General features: G+C 42.3%; 1 protein-coding gene across 2 annotated transcripts in view; it reads right to left on the reverse strand.

Moving 5' to 3' along the window:
• Positions 1-5,996: 5,996 nt before the first annotated feature.
• MYL3 (myosin light chain 3) overlaps positions 5,997-22,327 on the reverse strand; it is a 39,726-nt gene continuing 23,395 nt past the window's right edge. Inside the window, exons 3-7 of one of the 2 annotated variants that reach the window (XM_074156988.1) lie at positions 17,844-17,993; positions 16,526-16,699; positions 14,353-14,430; positions 12,509-12,544; positions 5,997-9,177 (exon numbers count right to left, since the gene is read on the reverse strand). In XM_074156988.1, the coding sequence (XP_074013089.1) occupies positions 12,516-12,544; positions 14,353-14,430; positions 16,526-16,699; positions 17,844-17,993 (431 nt within the window). In that variant the 3' untranslated portion in view covers positions 5,997-9,177; positions 12,509-12,515. The remainder of the gene's footprint in view (positions 9,178-12,508; positions 12,545-14,352; positions 14,431-16,525; positions 16,700-17,843; positions 17,994-22,327) is intronic. The other variant, XM_074156990.1, reaches the window with a different exon arrangement.

The raw sequence follows: 22,327 nt of genomic DNA on the forward strand, positions 1-22,327 counted from the left end.
AGAGAACTTTATTTAGCTTTCTAGATGGTTGTTGCATTTTAAGCTCTGTCCAGGAGCAGCATGAAATTGCCAACACAGCCTAGGGCACACACTTTGCCACCCACAAATCTGTCTGCCATGAACCAAGTGTAACCTTGAAACTTCTTCAAACAGTATTTTTGACTTCTGCTAGAAATATAAACCAGTCCCCCGTGACACATATTTTCAGTTGTCTTCTGAGGTTTTACATATCAAATCTTTGCTTTTATGCCAAACTGGGCATTGCAGCAGAGTTTGACATCTTGATGTTATTTCTGTATTATTTATTAATGTTTATCTGATTGCATTTTTTGCAGTGCTTGTGTACATAAAAACAGGGCCTGGACAGTAGTCAGTATTTCTTCAATATTTACCCTGGCTCTGAAACAGACTCCAGCTTTGACCTTGGAAAGAATCGCTTTAATCCATCACCCCTGTTCTAAATAGCAGCAATGGGAAGTTGGCTCCTATGTGTATGTGTCAGTGCCCTAGAGCAGATGCTCCTAGACTCCCAAACTCATTTATTGTAACCACTATATTGTTAGCTATGGACAAAGAGTCTTTTTTTAACAGAAATAGTCTGTTTCTTTAGGATGAGGAGAACTTCAACGTGGTCCGAGGTGTCATATGACTCCCTGAGTAGCCACAGCATCCTTCTAAACTCTGCAGCTGTAAGGCCAGTTATTCTCCTCCCAGAAAAGGCCCACACAGTTGAGACGAAACAGGGCCAGGCTATGAGTTCATAACATGGGTGTCACACTAGCATCAGCATTTATTAATACTGGTCCTGTCTGATATCACATGCACTTAAGACTGCAGTGCTGCAGAGGTGTCATTACATACTTATCACCGCTCTACCCATGCACTCGCTGCTGTGAATAAAGTCCTGTTACTTGCATTTGTAAAGGAAGCTAAAAGCATCTAGACATAGAATCATAAAGTGATTAGAGTTGGAAGGGACCTTAAAGATCATCAAGTTCCAACCCCCTGCCATGGGTAGGGACACCTCTCACTAGACCATGTTGCTCAAAGCCCCATCCAGCTTGGTCTTGAACCCCTCCAGGGATGGGGCATCCACAGCTTCTCTGGGCAACCTGTTCCAGGGTCTCACCACCCTCACAGTAAAGAATTTCTTCCTGATATCTAATCTAAATCTCTGCTCATTCCGTTTAAAACTATTCCCCCTCATCCTATCACTCCACTCCCTGAGCAAGAGTCCCTCCCCATCTCTCCTGTAGGCCCCCTTTAGTTATTGGAAGGCTGCTATAAGGTCTACCCAGAGCCTTCTCCAGGCTGAACATCCCCGACTCTCTCAGCCTGTCTTCATAGGAGAGATGCTCCAGTCCTCTGATCATCTTCGTGGCCAGATGTATCATCCCCTCCGTGCACACAGCCAAAGACCTTGCTGTTTCCTCAATTCACTAGCTTGATACTTAATCGAGATTTCAGTCACGTCTGAAATGCTGCATATCGCAGTTAAACCAGGCTTATCGCAGAGGAGCTTTGATCAGGCGACTTCACCACTGTGCACAGACTATACAAATAAAAAATAAGCAGTCCTGTTTGTGTAATTATCTTCACAGCTTCTGCTGGCAGAGCTGCAGCAGACAACACTCACACCTTTTCTTGCTCTTGAACAACACATAGAAAGGGAGAAACAAGCATAAACACAGTTCACTGCATGGGTTGAAACAGCCCTTTTTGCCCAATGATCATGTTCATTATGGAAGGTAAAATTCTCCATTATGTCACCTGTAGCATGCATGGAAACCACCCCCACCACTTTCTGAAGGGTACTCCGAAACAACAAGCTCTGGTCCCTAAGGGACAACGTCTCCCTAAGGGATGGCACCAGAGAGCTTTGGAGCAGGGCAGTTGTCCTCTGGGAACAGAGACTTTGAGCATGTGGTTGGAGATGATGCAGTTTTGAACCTTTTGTGGCAACGTTTCTTCAGGGGATGAAATGTTTGCCGAGCCAACATGCCCACACATCGCTGCTGAGTGGGACGTGACAACATGAGGCCACCGTGTTCTGAATGCAGGCAAGGTGCAAAGAAAAGCATCAGAAAGAAAAATTCCAGCTTATGCGAGTGCTGGTAACTTTTCCCAGACTAGAATTCATCCCCGTTCTCCAAAACAGAAAGGTGTAATTACTCTGCCACTTTTCATTTACAATTTGACCCCAGAAAGTCATGGAAATTTGGGCTTTACTTTGCAGAATATTCCTCTGTCATTTTTCATCCCATTCCTGCACACTTTAATGTTGCTCGAAATGGTATTTTTTTTGTCCGTCGCTCACTTTTCTGTTTGATAGTATCATGAATCACTAGGCAAACATAATAAATATGCATTTTGATGAAAACAATGGTTTTGAAAGAAACTAAGCTGTAAATGGCACAGTGAAGCAATTGTCTTTTTGTTCTGTTTTGGTCTAGCGTCAAGCACAGCGTGGTCCCAGTCAATGGCTGTAATTCTTGGCAAGAACAATGATTATTAGGGGTTTACAAATTAATAGCAATTAATGATGAGTAGAAGTTACTAATGGTGCCTCTGTTCATTCTGGGCTTTGCTCATGGTGCTTGTGATACTGGAATGTATTAATGTAATATTCTGAATTTGCTAGTTGTCTCTCACATGTCTGCATTGTCCTTCTCTCTCCACTTTCTGTTTTTCAAAACATATGACACTCCATTGGTTGGACAGTAAAAGAGGGTCCCTCCTGGGGGAATTTTACATTGCTGAACCAGAGAAAAGAAATTAATCTTCTACAAGGACTTGACAGAAGGAGCGATCTCTGCGGTCCACTGCCATGGTGCCTGTGTTACCTCGTGTCCTTCCACTCCAACCTGCTGCCTTTGGGGGGTGTGTCCCCCAAATGACACAACCTTGGACGTCCATAGTCCAGGACAAATGTGAAAAGATATGTCACATAAGTAAAAGGTGCCTTCTGGAAAGCTGGTTGCCAATGGATTTTAAAGAATTGTGTCTGTTTTTAAGTACCAGTGCATGTAAGATCTGGGAGTCCTGGTGGACAACAGGATGCCCATGAGCCAGCAATGTACCCTTGTGCCCAAGAAGGCCAATGGCATCCTGGGGTGCATCAAGAAGAGTGTGGCAAGCAGGTGGAGGGAGGTCATCCTCCCCCTCTGCTCTGCCCTGGGGAGGCCACAGCTGGAGCATTGTGTCCAGTTCTGGGCTCCCCAGTTCCAGAAGGACAGGGAACTGCTGTAGAGGGTCCAGCAAAGGGCTACGAAGATGATTAGGGGACTAGAACGTTTCTCTGATGAGGAAAGGCTGAGGGACTTGAGTCTTTTTAGTCTGGAGAAGACAAGACTGAGGGAGGGGGATCTTATCAATGCTTATAAATAGATAAAGGGTGGGTGTCAGGAGGATGGGGCCAGTCTTTTTTCAATGGTGCCCAGGGGCGGGACAAGAGGTAATGGGCACAAACTGGAACATAAAAAGTTCCATCTAAACAGGAGGAGGAACTTCTTTCCTTTGAGGGTGGCAGAGCCCTGGAAGAGGCTGCCCAGAGAGGTGGTGGAGTCTCCTTCTCTGGAGGCATTCAAAACCCACCTGGACACGTTCCTGTGCAACCTCCTCTGGGTGGAGCTGCTTTGGCAGGGGGATTGTGATTCTATAAGTTTGTCTATGAGCGCACCTGGAAGAGGGTCACAAAGTTACATGCACAGATTTTCGTCCAGACCAACCCTGAGTGTGCAACTGTGATACTTTCAGTCTGTCTGGTGTGTATGATAGATTGTGTGCCAAATTTCTACTTTTACATCTGTTTTACAGAAGCTACAGAAAGATACTACCGATATTTTTTTTCTGGCAGGCCAGCATGAAGTTAGAGCGGTAGAGGAAGATGATGCCCGTAAGTCTACCTGAATGCAGGGAAGTTCTTTGGAAGTTTTGAGCTGATTTGAAGACACACACTGAGTTTAAGCCGGAGAAGTACTTTGTGTTGAGCAACCATGGATTTTGAGGTTGTTTTATTGTTTGGGTTTTTTTTAAAAAATCTCTTACTAGGCTCCCAAAAGCGTACTATCATCAAACCAGAAACTTTATTCCAGAAATGTCAAACAACATCTTGAGAGATTCTCTGTGAGTTTGTGTTATCTGTGTGTTTGTGTGCTTATTCCTATGCACCCATTGATTCTTCCTGGTGGGAACAGAAGCACAGCTTCAAATGCCAGTGTTGTCCCAAATGACACACAGTTGCTTCAATTCAGTATAGGTCTACCTACACACATACATACTTTTCTTTCTTCGTTTCTCCTGTCTTTTATCTTTGGCACGCATCATAACTCTCCCGTGGCACTTTTATTACAGGAAAGTGAAGGAATTCACTGAACAGCTAGTTCAGAAACACAGGCACTTTTGGATTTATAAATGAAAACATTCATTTTGATGTTCTGCAGGGCTTTTGACATATTTCTACAGCTTCACCAGATAAACGGGAGAAGAAGGATGGATGGACATAAGCTACGTGAGAAGCTTTAGGGAATCCAAAGAATTTTCTGTGTTAAATAAAACTGGGAGAAAAATAGCTCCACTGTATCAAAAGACGTTTGGTGAATTCATAGCTCACGTTGTCTACATTGTGCAGTGTGGTTACAGCTCTGCACAAATGCTCATAAATATATTTAAGATCAGAGTCATATCATCAGATATTAATTCTACCAGTAAACCTGAATTCACAGGTATTTTCACATTGTTACCACTCAAAAACCACTTTGCAAAATCAGATAAGAAACCTATTTTACCTTCGGTGGGGCTTTATCTTGGTGGGGCAAGGAGGGGGTGAAGTAGTTCACAGGCAGTGTCTATAAAGTGATGGTTTCTGTGAGCAAATCAGTCCAGTTTATGAGTTGAATAGGATGAATCTCATCCACAAAAACTCAAAACAAGATTTGCAGAAGATATGCATATTTCTGAGCATATTTCTGATACCTAGAACATCACAAATGCCAAACCATATGACTATTCAGGCCACCGAATTGAGTTCAAAAAGCCTATCCCTGAAGCAGTTATTTAGGATCATTTTATTCTCAGTGGAGGGAAAAACCAGTGTTTCTAAAGGCCAATTAATCTCATTGTAAGAGCACAAGCTATGAAAAACCGAATGGGTCAGGTGAGAAAAATTAATCCTGAAACCAGTTCTGGGAAAATCTGCAGATTCTCTGGGGAATGGCATTATGAAGGAAATTAATTGTAATTTTGACAACAAGTTTGGCTGAAAACAGAATAATTCTGGTCACAGAGGAAAACATTGAAAATGCAAAAATGTTTCATTTCAAAATAATACAGATGGATGCATTTTCATTTTTCATTCCAAGACAGTAATTAATTACTTGAGGTTAAAAAATATTTTTTACAATGATTAATAAGTAAAAAAATGAGCTGGAACATATCACTAGGGGGCAAAAGATTTTTAATTGGCCCCTCTAGATTAAACTATTGATGTATTTATTTGTTTACTTGCTTGTGGACAACACTGAAAAAATATTACGGTATTCACTTTCCCTTTGGCTTCTGGATCAAAAAAATCCAGGCTGCACCCCCTGCTCTAATCCAGGCTTGGGAGGGTTTAAGGAGAGGATAATGAAATGCCAGCCAATATCCTTGCTCCGTCTGAAACCCCTTCTTGCAGGACTGGGTGTTGCAATGCGAGTTGCTGCTGGAATGTACTATGTAATTCTGGCAAGAAGTCAATAGGCTTGAACTCCTCAAATAACCAAAGCATGGTACGAAGGAATCAGTGGAACAGGCAGCAGCCCAGACAGCCAGTCCATTAGCAGCTTAACCACAGCAGATGTAAAGTCACCAACAAAACTCCCTACGGAGTCTTCCAAAGAGCCAGATGCTACTGCTATAAAAAGACCTTCTAGAAACTTGGCATGTCTCCTGCCCACATTTTTTTTAAGAAACATTCTCTAGATAGGAGGTTTGGGTTTTGTTTTTTTTTTAAATTTGGGGTTAGGGGTAAAGGAGAGGAGGCGGGAAGGGAAGGGAAGGGAAGGGAAGGGAAGGGAAGGGAAGGGAAGGGAAGGGAAGGGAAGGGAAGGGAAGGGAAGGGAAGGGAAGGGAAGGGAAGGGAAGGGAAGGGAAGGGAAGGGAAGGGGGAGATATTGGTTATTTATTCCAGTTTGCTTGTGAGTGAATCTTGTGCTCATGAAAACAAAGTTCAGCAATTGCCTGTCCTGAGGCACGGAAGGCAATAGGCACATTTCCAGCCTTCTCCCAAACACAGCTTTGCTTATGTATCTTGAATTGACCTGGAGATCCTTCCTCAAAGACCTCTGCCAACACACTTGGCGTGAAACACCAGCTGGTATTTTATTCTCTTCTGCTTCACTGGATGAGCCCAGCTTGCCCTGCGTGCTGCACTTTGGCAGTCCTCTTGCCTTGCCCTCTTGACTGGTGCACATCAACTGAGGTGGGTGTGGTTGGCCTCTTGGTCTTTGTTCCTGATGTTGCTCCATCAAAGGACTTGCAGGCTCACTTGCAGCCCTACCAGCCCTTCAAGCTTTCTTGAAAGATCTGTGAGCTTCAAGTAAATCCCAGCTGCTGGATTCATGTGATAAGGATGTTTCAACTGTGGTTTTGGTAACAGCAACAACAAAACCAGTAATAATGTGTAATCCTCATGGTACAGATACTATCTGTGTTCCAATGAGATAAACATTAAAGCCCAGGACAGATGGAGACAGCAACTCTACAGATATCTGCACTCAGGTAGGTGAATGACATCCATATTCCCAGGTGAAAGGCTTACCTCCATCTGTGGTTGAGGACAGATGTTGTTTGGGGAAGGTATGGTGAAATATTCTGCAAGATTTAAATATAATACCTCAAGGTGACTCCTTACTGGGAGTCTGAGTAGAGGAAGGGTGGTGGCTTTGTGTTTAGAATTTGAGGAAGAAAGCATCTGATGGTCCACTGGAGACACTGGGATTGCTCTTCCACCTAAGCTGCACCTGATGGGGTAACTAAATCTCTCTGGAAAGAAGTCAGAACAGACAGTCATGCTTTGATTTTGATGGAAATTTTGGCAGGTTTGGCCCTAGACTAGGACATGTAGAACTCATGGTGTGACACCAACAGCCCGATTCAGAGATGAGTTTTGGTGACAGAACAACAGACAGGACAAAGAGGAGGTAGTCAGATGGTACCTGCTAGTAGAGTGTTTATCTACTGAGCCCTCATGGTGCTCCTCAGCTGCACAAGTCCTACAGCTGAAGGGGTCTTTAAACTAGAGATACCCTTGTAAGAATCTCCCAGGAGACATGCCCAAGTGATTCATTACACCAGCAGGAGAGGGAGAAAGAACTGCATTTTCCAGCTACTGTACACCTTTGATTCAAAATAATATTAAGCTATCATTAGGGTCACAAATGAAGACAAGATGTCTATGAAGTTGTGTTTGCCCCAAGGCAAAGTAGGCCCTAGGAAATCACAGGAACCAATGCTGAGAATAGAAGTGGATGCTCACAAAGGGACCTTTGAGCAGGAGATGGACCATGGGTGGTGACTATCTCTGGTGTCCATCTCTGGCACACTACAGCAGACCCAGTTGCTAATCTCATGGCCTTGTCAACGGCCTGTTCAACCCATGGCTCTGTTCAGGAGTGATGTTTCAGAGGTGGTTCCTTCAAAACCAGTGATTCATGGTGACAATTCTTTTTTGCCACCTACTTGCACCTTTGTGTACAGTTAATCCAGGCTGGATACAAGACATTCCTGCCATTATTAGCATCTTTCTACTCCTCCCTCTGCACCAGCCTTTTGAATTTCCTTTAGCATTTTATTGTTATTGCCATCAGCTTGATACTACATCTAGCTGTCTGACTGCTGATTTTCTATTATTGCTATTCAATGGTACATTTTGTTAGAGCTTTTATATTCATGTAATTTGATTGTTTGTGTTCTCTCATTCTTAGCAATTCTTCTCTGCAGGGATGACCTATTCAGTCATTGCTATGCCGTTTGTATCCTGGTATTACAATGTTCCACTGATTATCTCCCCTCCACTAAGCTTCCAAGTTGTGTGTTTTAACAATACCTCTCTCTTAAATGGAGTGTCGCATATTTAGATTTTTTTTAGAGGTTGTACCAGCCTCTAGCTTCTCCTTTTTCCAGCCCCAAAGGATATAGGTTTCTTTATTTTTTTACTTTTTAAATTATTATTCCCCTGAAAAATGAGCCAACTTAATCCATGTGCTTTTTCATGCTTCTCAGCTTTCCTTTGCCTCTACCAGTTTTTCCCAACAGTATTTATTTCCCATTTCCCCTTCCCTCACACATAGAAACAATGATGAAACCAGGTGACAAAGAATGCCATGTTTTACTGCAAAAAGCTACAAGAACCAATACGTATATTAGAACAATTTCCAGTTTGCATTGGGAAAGACATTTTACTTGTTTCATAGGTCAGACTTTTGGAAAGGGAAGTTAACCTCTTGGAGAAGAGATGCTTTTTAGCAAACATTGTGTACACTTCTGTTTTGCTTTAGTTTCTTCCTTGAATTGTTATTTCCCAAAGCTGAGAAACATGCGAACAATGTTGCGTTTGTTGCTGATTGCTGAGCATGTTACTTTTACTATCTTTCTCTAAAGATTAAGAATATTCCTTGCATACATGAGATTTATACAATTGGTTTAATTTCTTTTCTCCCTTACTCTCTTACAGCTGTTTTTTTACAAATTAAATAAACACAAAGAGAAAGGTCCAGTTGTTTTGGAAGGAATAGGGGAGGGAAGTGAAGATTATAGCTAGATGACAAATACAATTTTTGATTGATTTAGTCATGAAAAAATTAATCCCCTTCTCTCCCTTCTCCCTTAATAATTTCATATTGCTATTTATACTCTGTAGCAGGAAAAAAAAAAAAAAAAAAAAAAAAGACAATGCCCAGGTATTCATAGTTCACATTCCAGTTTCTTCAGTTTCCTGAGTGTATTGAATCTCCACAGAGGCCACCCTCTTCCCATGAGGAAACAAGACAGAAAAATCAAGAAAACATTTATCCAAATAACTTCAGGGACAGCACATTTTGTAGCTCTGTAATGGGAATCTGGGCTGAAAAATGAGAAGACATTCCATTACATCAAAATCCAAGGCCAGCATCTGGGGTTCTCAGCTCCTATCTTGTCCTAAAAATAAAGTTGTTTTTAAGCATTAGAGAAAGAAAGAAGAAACAAACAATGCTACCAGGAATCAGCCTCAATCGTTCTCATGCATCTGTACTCAGCTTATTGGCAGCGAGGCCTGCAGCCGAGTGTCTCTTCCCTCCGTAGATGCCAACTGACATCAAAGAGCAATCGCACAACATGACAAGATACCCTTAGTCAGTCCCAACCCCACAATCTTACCCTCAACATGTAAATGATGGACAAAACATGGGAAACAGGCATGGGAGGTAATATAACCACGTCAGACATGAAGTTAGGTTAAAGACTCAGCTTTCAGAAAAATAGTCCAGTTCCTGAACCACTAAGTAGTTTCTACTACTTCTGTTATCCCTCTATTATCTGTAGTCAGTCTCCCATCAGCAACAATTGAGCACAGGCATTTCTCTTGGCTAACATCTCGGTTTCAGGCAGGATTCAGTTCCTGAGCCATAAGCATCTGATGAAATTTGGGAGAGCCAAGGCACTGAGAACATTCCCATACAGGTGACAAATATAACATAGTGTTCATGGGATTTTTGTCCTTCTCGAGGTTGGCAGCTGGACTCATTGCATCTATGTCCCTTCTTTGGAAGGGGTGAATCACTCTGTGTGGTCCATCTAACTGGACCTCCTTTAGGTCTGGAAACAGAAATAGCCTTCTTTCATGTAGTACTTGTAGGCATCTTAATCTCATGGGAGCCAAGGGAGACTATGTCAGCTGGTCAAATACTGGTGGCTTATTGTAGGGTTTCACCTACCGTCACATGAGCTCAAGCCACGGGGCTCAATTCACTTCCTCACACCTCAGCACCTAGAGCCACCTGAGATGTCCTAGAGTACCCTGCTTGGCTACCAGCTGCAAGAAAACACTAGTCTGCCATGAGCTCTCCATCCCATCTGTGAGGCCATGGATGTAGAAGACACCTGGAGCATTTCAAACAACACCGTGAACCTACATGCGGGACACCAAATTGAGCCTCTGCGTACACACTATAGACTGTCCCTCTAGCTGTACTGCTCTACTGCTTGAGCTTATATATTTAAAGTTACACAGGGTGGTTTTGTACCACAAGGTTTGTATTAGAGAAGTAGGAATACGAACAACTCTGGCAACATCCAGGTTGCTCCCAAAGATGTTCTTTCCCAGCATTTTGGGCTGTTTGATCAGCTCCCATGAATGGATCTGCACCCAAGAGATAGGCCATGACATAAGGTTATAGCTGTGTAGCCAATCTGAGAGTGTTTTCTACAGCAGTGTCTACTGTGAAGGAAGACTAGTTAGCTATAATTCTACAGAACACTTGACCTGTGGGGGGGAGACTGAAAAAAAAACAGTGGAAGAGTCACTAATTGAAGATGCAATTGATTACTCTGTGTTATAAATAGTATGTAGCACCTGGGGACAAGCCAGTGGAAAGACTTTATGTAAAAAAAAGTCAATACAGAGTAGTCACAACTGCACTCAGAAAATAAAGAAAGAGGAAAGATGCAATTCAGTTCTTATACTGGGAGGCAGCTCTAGCTTTCCTCCAGCTTATGGGAAAGGCCAAGAAACACGAGACGTTACTTTATTTTTCGACTCAGATCCAGATTCCCACCGAGTTAAACTCCAGTGTTTTGGGATTTGTTTGTTATACGCTCTATGGCAAAAGGCCATCACCCTTTCAAGGATAAAGACTGCATTTGTCTTTCCCTAAACATGCCAACAGCCACACAGCAGGGAGTGGAAGATGCCACCCCTGAATGACGCCCATCATGGCTCATTGGCAAATCAGTGGCACATTGGTTCTCTGTGAGTCAGAAGCTCTCAGCTCCCTTTCCAAGCCCATCATAAGGAAAGACTTTTTTGCTGGCCCCTGTTCTGTAGCTCCCAGCCCTGTTCCAGCTTCACATCCTATCACTGCTTCACTTGTCTTCTTTGGTGGCTGACATTGCTTTAGGTGACTAGAAAGAATTTTGGCATCGGAATGGGTATTTCCTATGGCAATGGGTTTAGAATAAGATTAAGGATTGAAAATATCTCTAAACAACAAGTTAGGATCACGCTAACTGTGGGATTACCCACTAGGGCGGTGAGCCAGTCCAGATCTTTGGAATCAAAAACCAGGAGCCAGTGAGGGAAAACGGAGTGTATGTTCAGAGGGGTTAAATGCCTTTAAGAAAGAAAACTGGAGCATAACAAGAAGAGAAACCCAGTCTTTTTTTTTTTTTAGCCAGTTCCCATTTTGTTCAACCGTGTCTTGGAACAAAAGTCCCAAAAACCTGGATGTGACTCCTACTTAACTCCCTCTCTGGGGTGCCAGTGAACATAATCAAAAGTCACCACAAAACAGACAGGTCCAGGTGGGCTGGGATAATGTGAGCTCCAAAAACAAAACAAAGCCAGGCCTGGTCAGGACAGAGTGGAAAAATAAACCAAAGCAGAAGAAAAAAACCAAACCAAACCAAACAAACAAAACCCAAAATAATCAGAATAAATCTGAAAGAAGCCACTGCCTTTCCCAGTTTATCAGACACTTTGCAGAATAGATGGAGTTGGTTAACTATCAGGTCAAACCTTTCCCAAGAGCTGAACAGAGATAAATAATGGTGAATGCCAGTTGAAAACATCGGGCACCTTTTCCAGGAATATAAAAATAAATGATGACCAGGAAATACAGGAAATAAAGTTCAGCTCATTTGCATTGGCAAGACAAAGATACCCTTAATGATACTGTGGTTTGGAGAACACTACTGAATAAAGCCAGAAGATATGCTGGACAAAGCTCATGTCTTTTCCTGGAAAACCAACCAATTTGCCAGGAGATGTTGGGAGCCAGATTTATGAAAGGCCAATAATTATCCTCCTAGTGTAGGTTCAGCAACAAAAGCATGTATTACTCCTTCTTATCTGCTTTTCACTGTATTTTTGCCCACTCTTTCTCTAGTCAGATAAGTTCTATCTCCTCACCTTTTTTGGAGAAGCCTAGGAGCAGGGCCTTGTAAGTGGGCATGAAAAATACGCATCCTCTGAAATTTCCAGTCAATCATAAAGGAATAAGGCCTTGTTGTTTGGAAATCAAATCATTTTAGGATATTTTATGTTGGACTTCTAAAATAAAGGTGTCCAGATTTACCAGATGACTGCAGGAAGGTCACCGATTTCCTGTGCACTTCATAAGATGAAGGTAGTGTTTTACCCATTCTTGTCCTACTTCCTTGTACAGCATGCTGAAAATATTCACCCTCTTTGATTAGTCACGCATTCTTCAACCCTATTTCAGATGCCAAAAGCAAAATAATCAGATATGCAAGGAGGACAGAAGAGACTCACCTGGCATTCAGTTGGCCATGATATGCTTCACAAAAGCTGGAAACAAGAGAAAGAGAAGGGTCATTCATCAATTCATTTTCATTGAACTCAAGATCGTCCTGGCCTCTTTTTCTTCCCTCTGATGCGATGAAGACTACACTTTGGAAATAAGATTCAAGATACCAGGTGCTAAACACTTTGTAAGTCCTTAAGATAGTATATAACATAGAATCATAGAATGGTTCCGGTTGGAAGGGACCTTAAAAATCATTGATTTCCAACCCCCCTGCCACAGACAGGGACGCTTCGCACTAGACCAGGGTGCTCCAAGCCCCATCCAGCCTGGTCTTGAACACTTGCACAGATGGGGCATCTACAGCTTCTCTGGGCAATCTGTGTCAGTGTCTCACCACCCTCACAGTAAAGAATTTCTTCCTAATATCAGTTTAAATCTCCTTCCTTGAGTTTAAAACCATTACCCTTTGTCCTATTGTTTCACTCCCACATAAAGAGTCCCTCCCCATCTCCCCTGTAGGCCCCCTTTAGGTACTGGAAGGCTGCTATAAGGTCTCCCTGGAGCCTTCTCTTCTCCAGTGCAGTGTAACCAGCAGCCTAGGTAGCCAGTGGAAATGAACACACACACAGTCACCTCGTAGCTTGCTTAATTCCTTACCCTTGGCTGCCACACGGAACTGGCTTTTCAGAGTATACAGCCATGAGACACTCTGGGTCCTTGTCTTGCAAAGCTTTCGAGACTTCAGCAAATTTGTACTAAGTCAGGAGGCATTGACGGTGCCTCTGGAGTGAACCTCCAGGAAACACAGTAGGTCACCAAGTAAGGTATCCTGACTATATCTCTCCAGCAAACTCAGGTTTACAAACAAGCAAGATATTTCAAAGTGAAATTAAGCTTTTGTTTCAAAATGTTTTGGGTTCCATTTTTCTCCATTTAAAAAAGCATTCATTATATATAATTTTGAAATTCATAAGGAAAAGGAAAAATATATTTTGCAGTAAGGAAATATTTTTTCCTTCCCAGTAATGCCCCCATGCTATGAATTTCTCCGAATTCATCTGAAGTTCATGAGTCATTTGGGTTGGCTAAATCTACAGATTTCTACCAATAAACTACTTGCAAATGTTTCCCTGAGCTCAGATCACTAGTATTTGTAAATAGAAGACCACCAACCCAAATACTTATGAAAGGCTCAGTGAATATGACAGACCAGCTAAATCCCCAAGATGGTCAACGGTCAGTCACACATCAAGCTTAAGAAGGGCTCAGCTGTGTATGAAAGCGTGTGTTCATGATCTCTGCCAGAACATTGTGGTTTTATTGAACAGCCTGAAGCATGTAGGCTTGCAAGATGCAGGAGAGAACCATTCTCCAGGTACTCATGACCAAATCCTTTTAGTGTCTTTCTACAATAGCAATGAAATAAAATGGAAGGTCTTTGGAGGGTCTTGTAGGTTTCTCAGGACAACAAAGTGGATACTAAGGGTAACACTTTTTTGCTGAGATTTTGAAGGGAAATTTAGTGTTTTTCTGTAAAGAAGTCACAAAATGGATGTATCTCTTTTTGATAGGACAAAGAACTGTGGGGGAAGGTAGAAAAAATAATGTAAAAGTTAAAAAAGAAAAGGCAAACAAAAGAAGAATATACAGCCCCACCTCCTGAAGGGACCGTGGCCATTCAGCTTTGGACTAGGGTATATCAGATGAGTTATAGACTCTGAATTGGTCTAAAAATTGTAAAAGCACACATCCTGCTCCAAGTTTTCCACAGAATTAAACGTTCTCAGGATAATTGCAACAAAGCCTTCAAGCACATGGGCACTGCTCAGACTGGAGTGGTCATACCTACCTTCATAGTTGATACAGCCATTGGCATCTTCCTGACCAGCCATTAGCTTATCAACTTCATCTTCAGTCAACCTCTCACCTGGGTGGAAAGCAAAATGCCTGTTCAGTACCTGGGGCCCTTTTAGAAGAATTTAAGAAGCACAGTTCAAAGAACCAATGAATACAAAAGAGAGTGAGAGAGAAGAGGAGGAGATTTCCTGTTCAGTTTAATTTGTGGTGCTGACTGCTCGGAAAGCTACTTTTGTACTTGCAAACTGAGAAAATATGATCTGAAAACCAAAAAGACAGAATAAATATGGAAACCCACATGATATCATGTTCACATATTCATTTTTCTAAGAATAAACTTCTTCTAAGTGCCAGATCTTGAAGGCTTTAGTGGCTTTTTAACTAAGTCCTCTCTAAGCAAACTCTTAGAGTCACCATCTAGTTTGCCTCTGAGTTTGATGTTCAGGAAGATTCCAAGGCCAAGCTTAGGCTTTCTGATTTGGATCAGTGATACATTCTATTTAATTTAATTACCTAAATATTAGGTGCCTATTTGCCTGCAAGGTTTCATTTTAGTTAAGCAGAGGCCAACACAGTCCATCCCCTTATTCTAATATTAGGCACTGATTTTTAGGATGAGATCAAATGAGTTCCAGAAAAGTAAACAAAAAATTTGAGGGTGATTTCAGCTGAAATCATAGAAATGAAAATAAAATAAAATAAAATGCATTGGGTGTGCCCTGCTACTCATGTTGTTCCACTTTCCTGTCACTGAGTTCTGGCACACAGGAACAAGTCCCCAGCTGATGTGAACCTGTGAAAATTTAACCGATTTTTTGAAAATTGAACAGAAAAGCATGCTAATTTACAGAATATTTGGCTGTGCCTAGGATTTGACCAGTATTTAGAGATGACACTCTAAACAGAACTGTTAACTCCTGAGATTAAAATACTTCCTATCAGTGCTTGAAAGTCAAACGTTGCCACATTGTTCTGGGTTACTGGAAAAAGAAGGGTAAGTACAAAATTATTTCTTTTAGTACCGTGAAACTCACAAAACTGCTCAGAGTGGTTTCTTTGTCCCAGGTAAGGTTAGAAAGGGCATCAATCACGACCCTGGGGTAGTTGTTTTGTCATCACTGAATTTGGTCCCCAAACTGATCTCATAGCATCAGAGATAAAAAGGAAAATAACGTTGCTTTTTTTTTTTTCTTATTCCTTGTTTCATTAATAGAGATGGATGTGTCATTGAATGAAAACCCCCTGGGCATAAAAGGTTCAGCTTTTTGAATTGATACCCTAGGTCAAAACACATCATTGGAATCCTGTGGTCTAAATCAAATCTCTTTTGTAAAGAGACTGCTTCTCTTTTTTTTTTTTTAAATAGTGGATAAACTATAATAGAAAAAGTTGGTCTTGAGAAATGCTTGCTGGATTCAGATGACAACATGTCAGTGCCTTCTAATCCAAATTGGAAACCTGTCATTAAGTTACAGCCAAATTTTCTATCCTGCACTCATTCTGTTGCCATCACTCTCTGTGAAAAACTGAGCTTCTGAAGTCAAAATTTGAGAGGACAGAGAAATATTGATCCCTACTTTAAAAACAGGAGCTTTAAATTTCAGAGACATTTCTGTTAAACAGATGACTGATAGAAAAGTGCTTCATCTTAACACTTTTCTTGAAGGTGCAGAGAAATGGAGACAAATATTGAAGGAAGAATAGATGGGGCTTCCAATGTTTGGCTAATTTTATGGTGATGGAAATATTTATTGGAGAAATAAAATACTGGAACAAAGAAGGGAGAGAGAGAAGGAAGGAGAGAGGGAAGGAAGGAAGGAAGGAAGGAAGGAAGGAAGGAAGGAAGGAAGGAAGGAAGGAAGGAAAGAAGGAAGGAAGGAAGGAAGGAAGGAAGGAAGGAAGGAAGGAAGGAAGGAAGGAAGGAAGGAAGGAAAGAAGGAAGAAAGGAAGGAAGGAAGAAGGGAAAAAAAAAACAAGTATTTGAGCTGCAGGTCAGTGATTTTTAGCTTCACTATTAAATGACTTTTTTTGGTCTTTATAACCAAGAACAATGTGATGGCCAAAGTCTTGCTCAGACATTTTCTGCATAAAGGTTACCCAGAATGATAAAAGGAGTATGGGAAAGACGTCAATGATGAAACTGCATGAGGAACCGTTCACCTTACCCAGTGTAGCCAAAACGTGGCGGAGTTCAGCCCCCATCACCGTTCCGTTTCCCTCCTTGTCGAACACGCGCAGACCCTCCACGAAGTCCTCGTAGGTGCCCGTGTCTTTCGTCTTGGCAATATGCTGGAGCATGGGCAGGAAGGTCTCAAAGTCAATCATCTTGGAGTTCATGTCTACAAGGACACAGATGAAAATGAAAGTTCTGGTGGGTTCTGGGAGAGTTGAGAACTAATCACGGAGCGTCCCCTGTGGGTAGGTGAGGGTAGGAGAACTGTGGCAGTAAATGTTAGCTAAAGGGGAGAAAAGAGAATAGAAATATTCTAAGTACAGGTGGAAGAATGGATAGAGTGGGAAAGAGTCCTGGCAAAGAGAGAAATATGAGTTTTTAAGAGAGAGAGAGAGAGAGATGTCTTAGTATCTGACATATGCAAACATCAAGGAAAGAAAATACTGTTAGACTCCCAAGACTGCTTTATGCAGCATAAAAGTATGAAACTAAGTAGAAGACAGTAAGAGAAGCTCGTTGCCAATACGAAATCAGCTTTGCTTTGCAGCCCTGTAACACAGAGATGCTTAAAACCGTCCTGGGAGAGGAGTTTCAGAGCAAATAGGCAGGACCAGGGCTGTGTATCCCATTTTCCTAATTCTTGGCCTTTCAAGAGCATCAGAGGGCATTTTGTTCCCATATGTCTCCATGCCCCACCTGCCACTGTGTCACTGCCATATCCTGACATACCATAGCTGTCGAATGAGGGCCTAATTATCAGCTCCACCTCAGTGGAAGGAAAGGACAGAGAAATACTCTAGAAAATGCCTGAACATGGAAATGGTCTAGGAGATATCTCTTTTGTTCTGAAGAGATATCTGCTGTACGGTGAATGTTGAAGGGACGTATTACTGCAATTAGTACAGATCCTCTAATACATACTTTTGTAGAACAAACTATATCCTCGCATTCAATCTATGCCTTTGTGTCTTTAGATGTTTTCAAAATGTCTGCATTTTTAGTAAACACAAGTGAATGCCTGTCATCAAAACAATTTTAAAAGGCCAAAACTTGTCAGTGTAAAACACATTGACGCACAGGGCCATTAAATTAAATCATTCTCCTAAATTTGAGACAATTATATTGACTGCAAGATCACTTTTTTCCTCGTTTACTTTTCTGCTAGTGATTTGCAGAGGCTGTTCCATATCCTCTGTTATTTCACCATTAATCTTTCCATCAGAAAACGGAGACCTCCTCTGCTTCTCGGGTAATTCTTGGAGTGATCTTTTTCAAAACAAGATCAGGAGGACCAACAGGAGGACACCAACCTTCTGGTTTGGGTCTGCCAAGCACTTTCATGACCTCAGCCTGGGTTGGATTCTGCCCCAAAGCTCTCAAGACATCTCCACATTGTGCGTATGTGATTTTCATCTCAGATTTAGGAGTCCGGTCGAAGAGTGAGAACGCTTCCTTAAATTCTGGAAGACAAAATGATAAAAGGAAATACATGCCATGCTCCCTCAGATAATGTCAAAGCAAGCCCAGACCTTCCCCCTAACTAACTCTGCCTGACCCTTTTATTTTGCAGTTTGGGAACAAGTTTGATGAGCTTTATTGTTGCTGTTATCTGCAATGTTTGTGTTCTTCCTCCCCTGCATTTTCCGGTTCAATCAGGGAATGGAATCAGAGAGGTCAAATTCTCTTCTCATGGTATTTCCGTCTCAGCTAATGTCGGGAAGTGCAAAAAACCTTATAGAAATTACTGGCCTTGAGAGCTTTCCAGCTCTTCAGGCACACTTGGGATGGTACAGAATTCAGTAGCAGTTCTTCTCATTAGTTAACTGGATATTATACTCAGCATTATACAGAGTTCTGGTTCAAGAAGGACAAGGAACTGCTGGAGAGGTTACAGCAAAAGGCTACAAAGATGATGAGGGGACTGAAACATCTCTTTTAGGAGGAAAGGCTGAGGGACTTGAGTCCTTTTAGTCTGGAGAATAAAAGATGGAGGGGAGATCTGATCAAGATCTATAAATACTTAAAGGGTGAGTGTCGGGATGACGGGGCCAGTCTTTTTTCAGTGGTGCCCAGTGACAGGACAAGAGGTAATGGGCACAAACTGGAACAGAAGAAGTTCCATCTAAACAGGAGGAGGAACTTCTTTCCTTTGAGGGTGGCAGAGCCCTGGAACAAGCTGCCCAGAGAGGTGGTGGAGTCTCTGTCTCTGGAGACATTCAAAATGCACCTGGACATGTTTCTGTGCAACCTGCTCTGGGTGGACCTGCTTTGGCAGGGGGGTTGGACTAGATGATCTCCAGAGGTCCATTCTAACCCCTATCATTCTGTGATTCTGTGATACACTTAGCACTGACACAGCCCATTGAGATAACGGAGCACCTCTATGAACAGGTAACAAGGTACACCATGATAACCTACCAGAATAATCACACAACAAGCAGTCTATTGGTGGAGGAGGGCGAAGGCATATGGAAAAACCTTATAATGTATCAATTGATGTATTTAACAGAGTAAAGGTGCAGATCTAGAAGAATCCTTTGCTTTTTCATGTTTCTAGCACCCAATCCAATTGCATCTGGAGAAGTTAGGTTTGGTATATCATCAGTGACCTATGCCATGCCAGATCTCATGGGTGGAGATGCACCCATTCCCTCCACGGTTTCACATCTGCCTGCTTTCCCCTTCATGCCCATGCAGAGTCCTTTCCCTTGCCAGACAGCCAGCTCCTCTCTACTACATGCTTGTAAACATATCATCGTGTCCTCTCCTTACTTCTGAATGAAGAGGGAGTCCCTTCGAGCAGCAATACGTTGAGCATTCCCACGGGTGAAGGTCCCTATTCTACAATTAATGAATGGGGTCAGTGCAGGATCCCAGCGGAGACATCCCCAGACACACTAGTTACTCAGATTTGCCTCTCTATTGAAGTTGCAGACACATTACAGAGACAGAGGAGCTTCTCAAGGCCCAAGTAACAGTGATAGGCTGTTATCCTTTAATGAACACACTGCATAGTGCATGGTCTACAAGTGATCACAAATACCCCTTTGGCTTTAAAGCTGTGAATTCCTGAATCTGTCCCTTGCCCTGCTGTTACTCTTCTGTATAGGTTTCCCTCCTACTTTTCAAACACAGTGAAGCTATCTTTTTTTTTCCCCTAGATCCTGACTCATTCAGCCATTCAGCCATGGACTCTGTATGCCAGATTTTCTCCACCTTTCCCTGTCCAATTCCTCCTTATTATTCCTTCTCCTGCTTTTTGTTCCTTCTCTTTTGCTTATTTCCCTCTCTCCTTCTTTATTCCAGTGTGGCTGGATTTGCCTCTTCTCCTTTCTCCCTCCTTTTTAATTTTTATCATTCCACTCATATCTTACTCATTTCCTGACTCATCTGAGACTTTCAAACAGTGATGCATTTTCTCATTTTTGGACTATTTAATGTTCCCTTTGTTTTCTTCTTTGCATTCTCTTCTTTGCTCTCTCTTTCTTTCTCGCCCTGCTTCTCTCTCCTAGATCTTTTCCTCCTCTGTCACCAGTCGGAGGCCAGGTCCCATTGGAAGCTCTCACTCCAGCAGAGGGCAATAGTGGATTTTCACGGGCTCCTTGCTGACAGTGGAAGGGTCCAGAGCCCCACTCCCAGCTCTGCCCTTTACTGGGGGTCTCAGCAGCTGAGGCGGATGAGAAATACACCTACTTCCCTGAGCTGCTCACCCATCTGCCGCTTACCTACTCCCTGAGACCAATTGCCTGAGCACCCTTCACCCCACCTCCTAAAAGTTCCCAATTCATCATAGTTACTCACAGTTCACATTCATCTCTTTCTTTTTTTTTTAATTCAGTTTAAAATCAGATGCAACTGCCTCTCACCAGAGCATTGGTCTGTGGGTTTGGAACCCCATTTTGTCAATATACACAAGCAACATTTTTGGTTGGTGTTTTTTTTTTTTTTTTTCATTTGCATTTACGTTTACTGGTTTAATGCAAGTTCCCATCAAAGCAATGAAACCAGCATGGCTATGGCCTCCTTTATCCTCCTTCTAGCCAGTAAACCACTGGCAGGAGCAGTGTATATTTTCACATGTCTAATTGCTACCTATCTTCTCATCTTGAATAGCTCATATTCTTCTTTTTTCAGCAATTTAGGGGGCTGAAGAGGCCAGGAATTCAGTTTCATAAATACACATTGCCACAACCAATGAATTTCACTGGCAGTTGAGGCAGGAGGACATGTAAAGATGGGTGTGTTACACATGGCTTCACCCACAGACCACTCTTCTGCTCCAGAGAGTAACATTTTGGGGACTAACATAATAATGAATCCTTGCAGGGAAGTAAGTCTGGGGTAACAAGGTCTTTTCCTTTGCAAGAGGAAGAGGTTCAGAGTAAACTAGAAGATAGGACTGGAAAAGACCAAGGACCTTGAGATGCTGTATTGTCTGTTTCTCCTCCACCACCTCAATTTAGAATCAGCTGCCAGAAAACCGGTTGGGGTCAGAAAACCAGGGGTGATAGACTGACAGCCAGTAATATCTAACACATAGGATGAACTCCCTATTGATCTAATTTCAGCTGACAAATGGGGAAGCATCTCTCACTGAGACACCTAGGTCCTCATCTGGTCAACAGAGAGAGAGAAGTGGTTATTATGCATTAGAGGCCTATTTTTAAACAAACACATATAAAGGTGTGACAAGTGAACTTGACCTCCTGATGACTTCCTGAAAGAGGAAATTTGACAAAATTAACAGTGCAGCATGGAGCTGAAAATGAACCCAGAACAAAGCAAGTGCAAGTGAAACTCAGAAGAAAAGGAGAGCTGGCAACCATGGAAGCTTGAGAGAGTAAGGAGAGAATGGGAAGGAGAAAACAAATCAAAAAAGACATATTAATCTAGAGCTCCTGCAAGTCCCAACTCTCGAGTCACGCCAACAGCCAGTATAACAGCTATAAATCATGGCAAATGGTGCTTGCCTTCTAGGCTGTGTTTTTCACACAAAATAAAACAGTCTCAAACACTGGAATACTGATTGTCCACTTTCTTAACTGGTGACACATTTCTTGGCAAGCTTTGACATGTGCAAGCTACTATAAAGGACAACACATGCCAGGGACAATCCAGGAACAACTGTGGACCATGCTGTAGATATAATTCTACATCTGAAGCATCTAAGCTCTCCCTAGGAGTAAATATCTATCTAGCAACTATCAATCTGTCTGCCTACTCATCTATGAACCTAAGAACCTTTTAGAGGTCAGATGAAAGAGAGGAAAGCAAAAAAAATAAAGAACCAGAAAGGCCAGGAGGAAAGGAATTGAGGAGCTGACTGAGGAGCTGTGGTCAGTCCCCAGGTGATGTTCGGACAAGTTTCTGTTTCTAGAGATGCTCCCATTGTTTTCTGAATAGGTCTTTTCCCATTCACTGATATAGTCTCTAGAGCTGGTTCTCCTCAGGGAGAGAGAAAACAAGGCATAGAAACTGAGTGGTTCTTATCCAGTCCCCAAAACATTAGCTGAAGAGAGACAACCAACTGTACCTCTCCTAGAGTTCTCCCATGAGTTTTGGACTGGAAAAGGGGGAGGTTCCCAGAAATTGCCAGTTGCCTTCAATCATGAGTCATGTTTGACCTGTTGTTAAAAAATAGAAACTAAAATCATGACGGGAGGCTTAAAAATCCCAAGGTTATGTTGGAAGTCTGTGGCAAAGCCTCAGTCTCTAAGATATTATGGTGTTTGGTTCCAGTTCGGAAAATCTTTCTTTCCGTATCTCTCCTCTCTGAATCAGCCTGATTGGATAG

The sequence above is a fragment of the Numenius arquata genome, chromosome 12 (genome assembly GCF_964106895.1).
Source record: "Numenius arquata chromosome 12, bNumArq3.hap1.1, whole genome shotgun sequence".
In the NCBI taxonomy this organism is placed as follows: Eukaryota; Metazoa; Chordata; class Aves; order Charadriiformes; family Scolopacidae; genus Numenius; species Numenius arquata.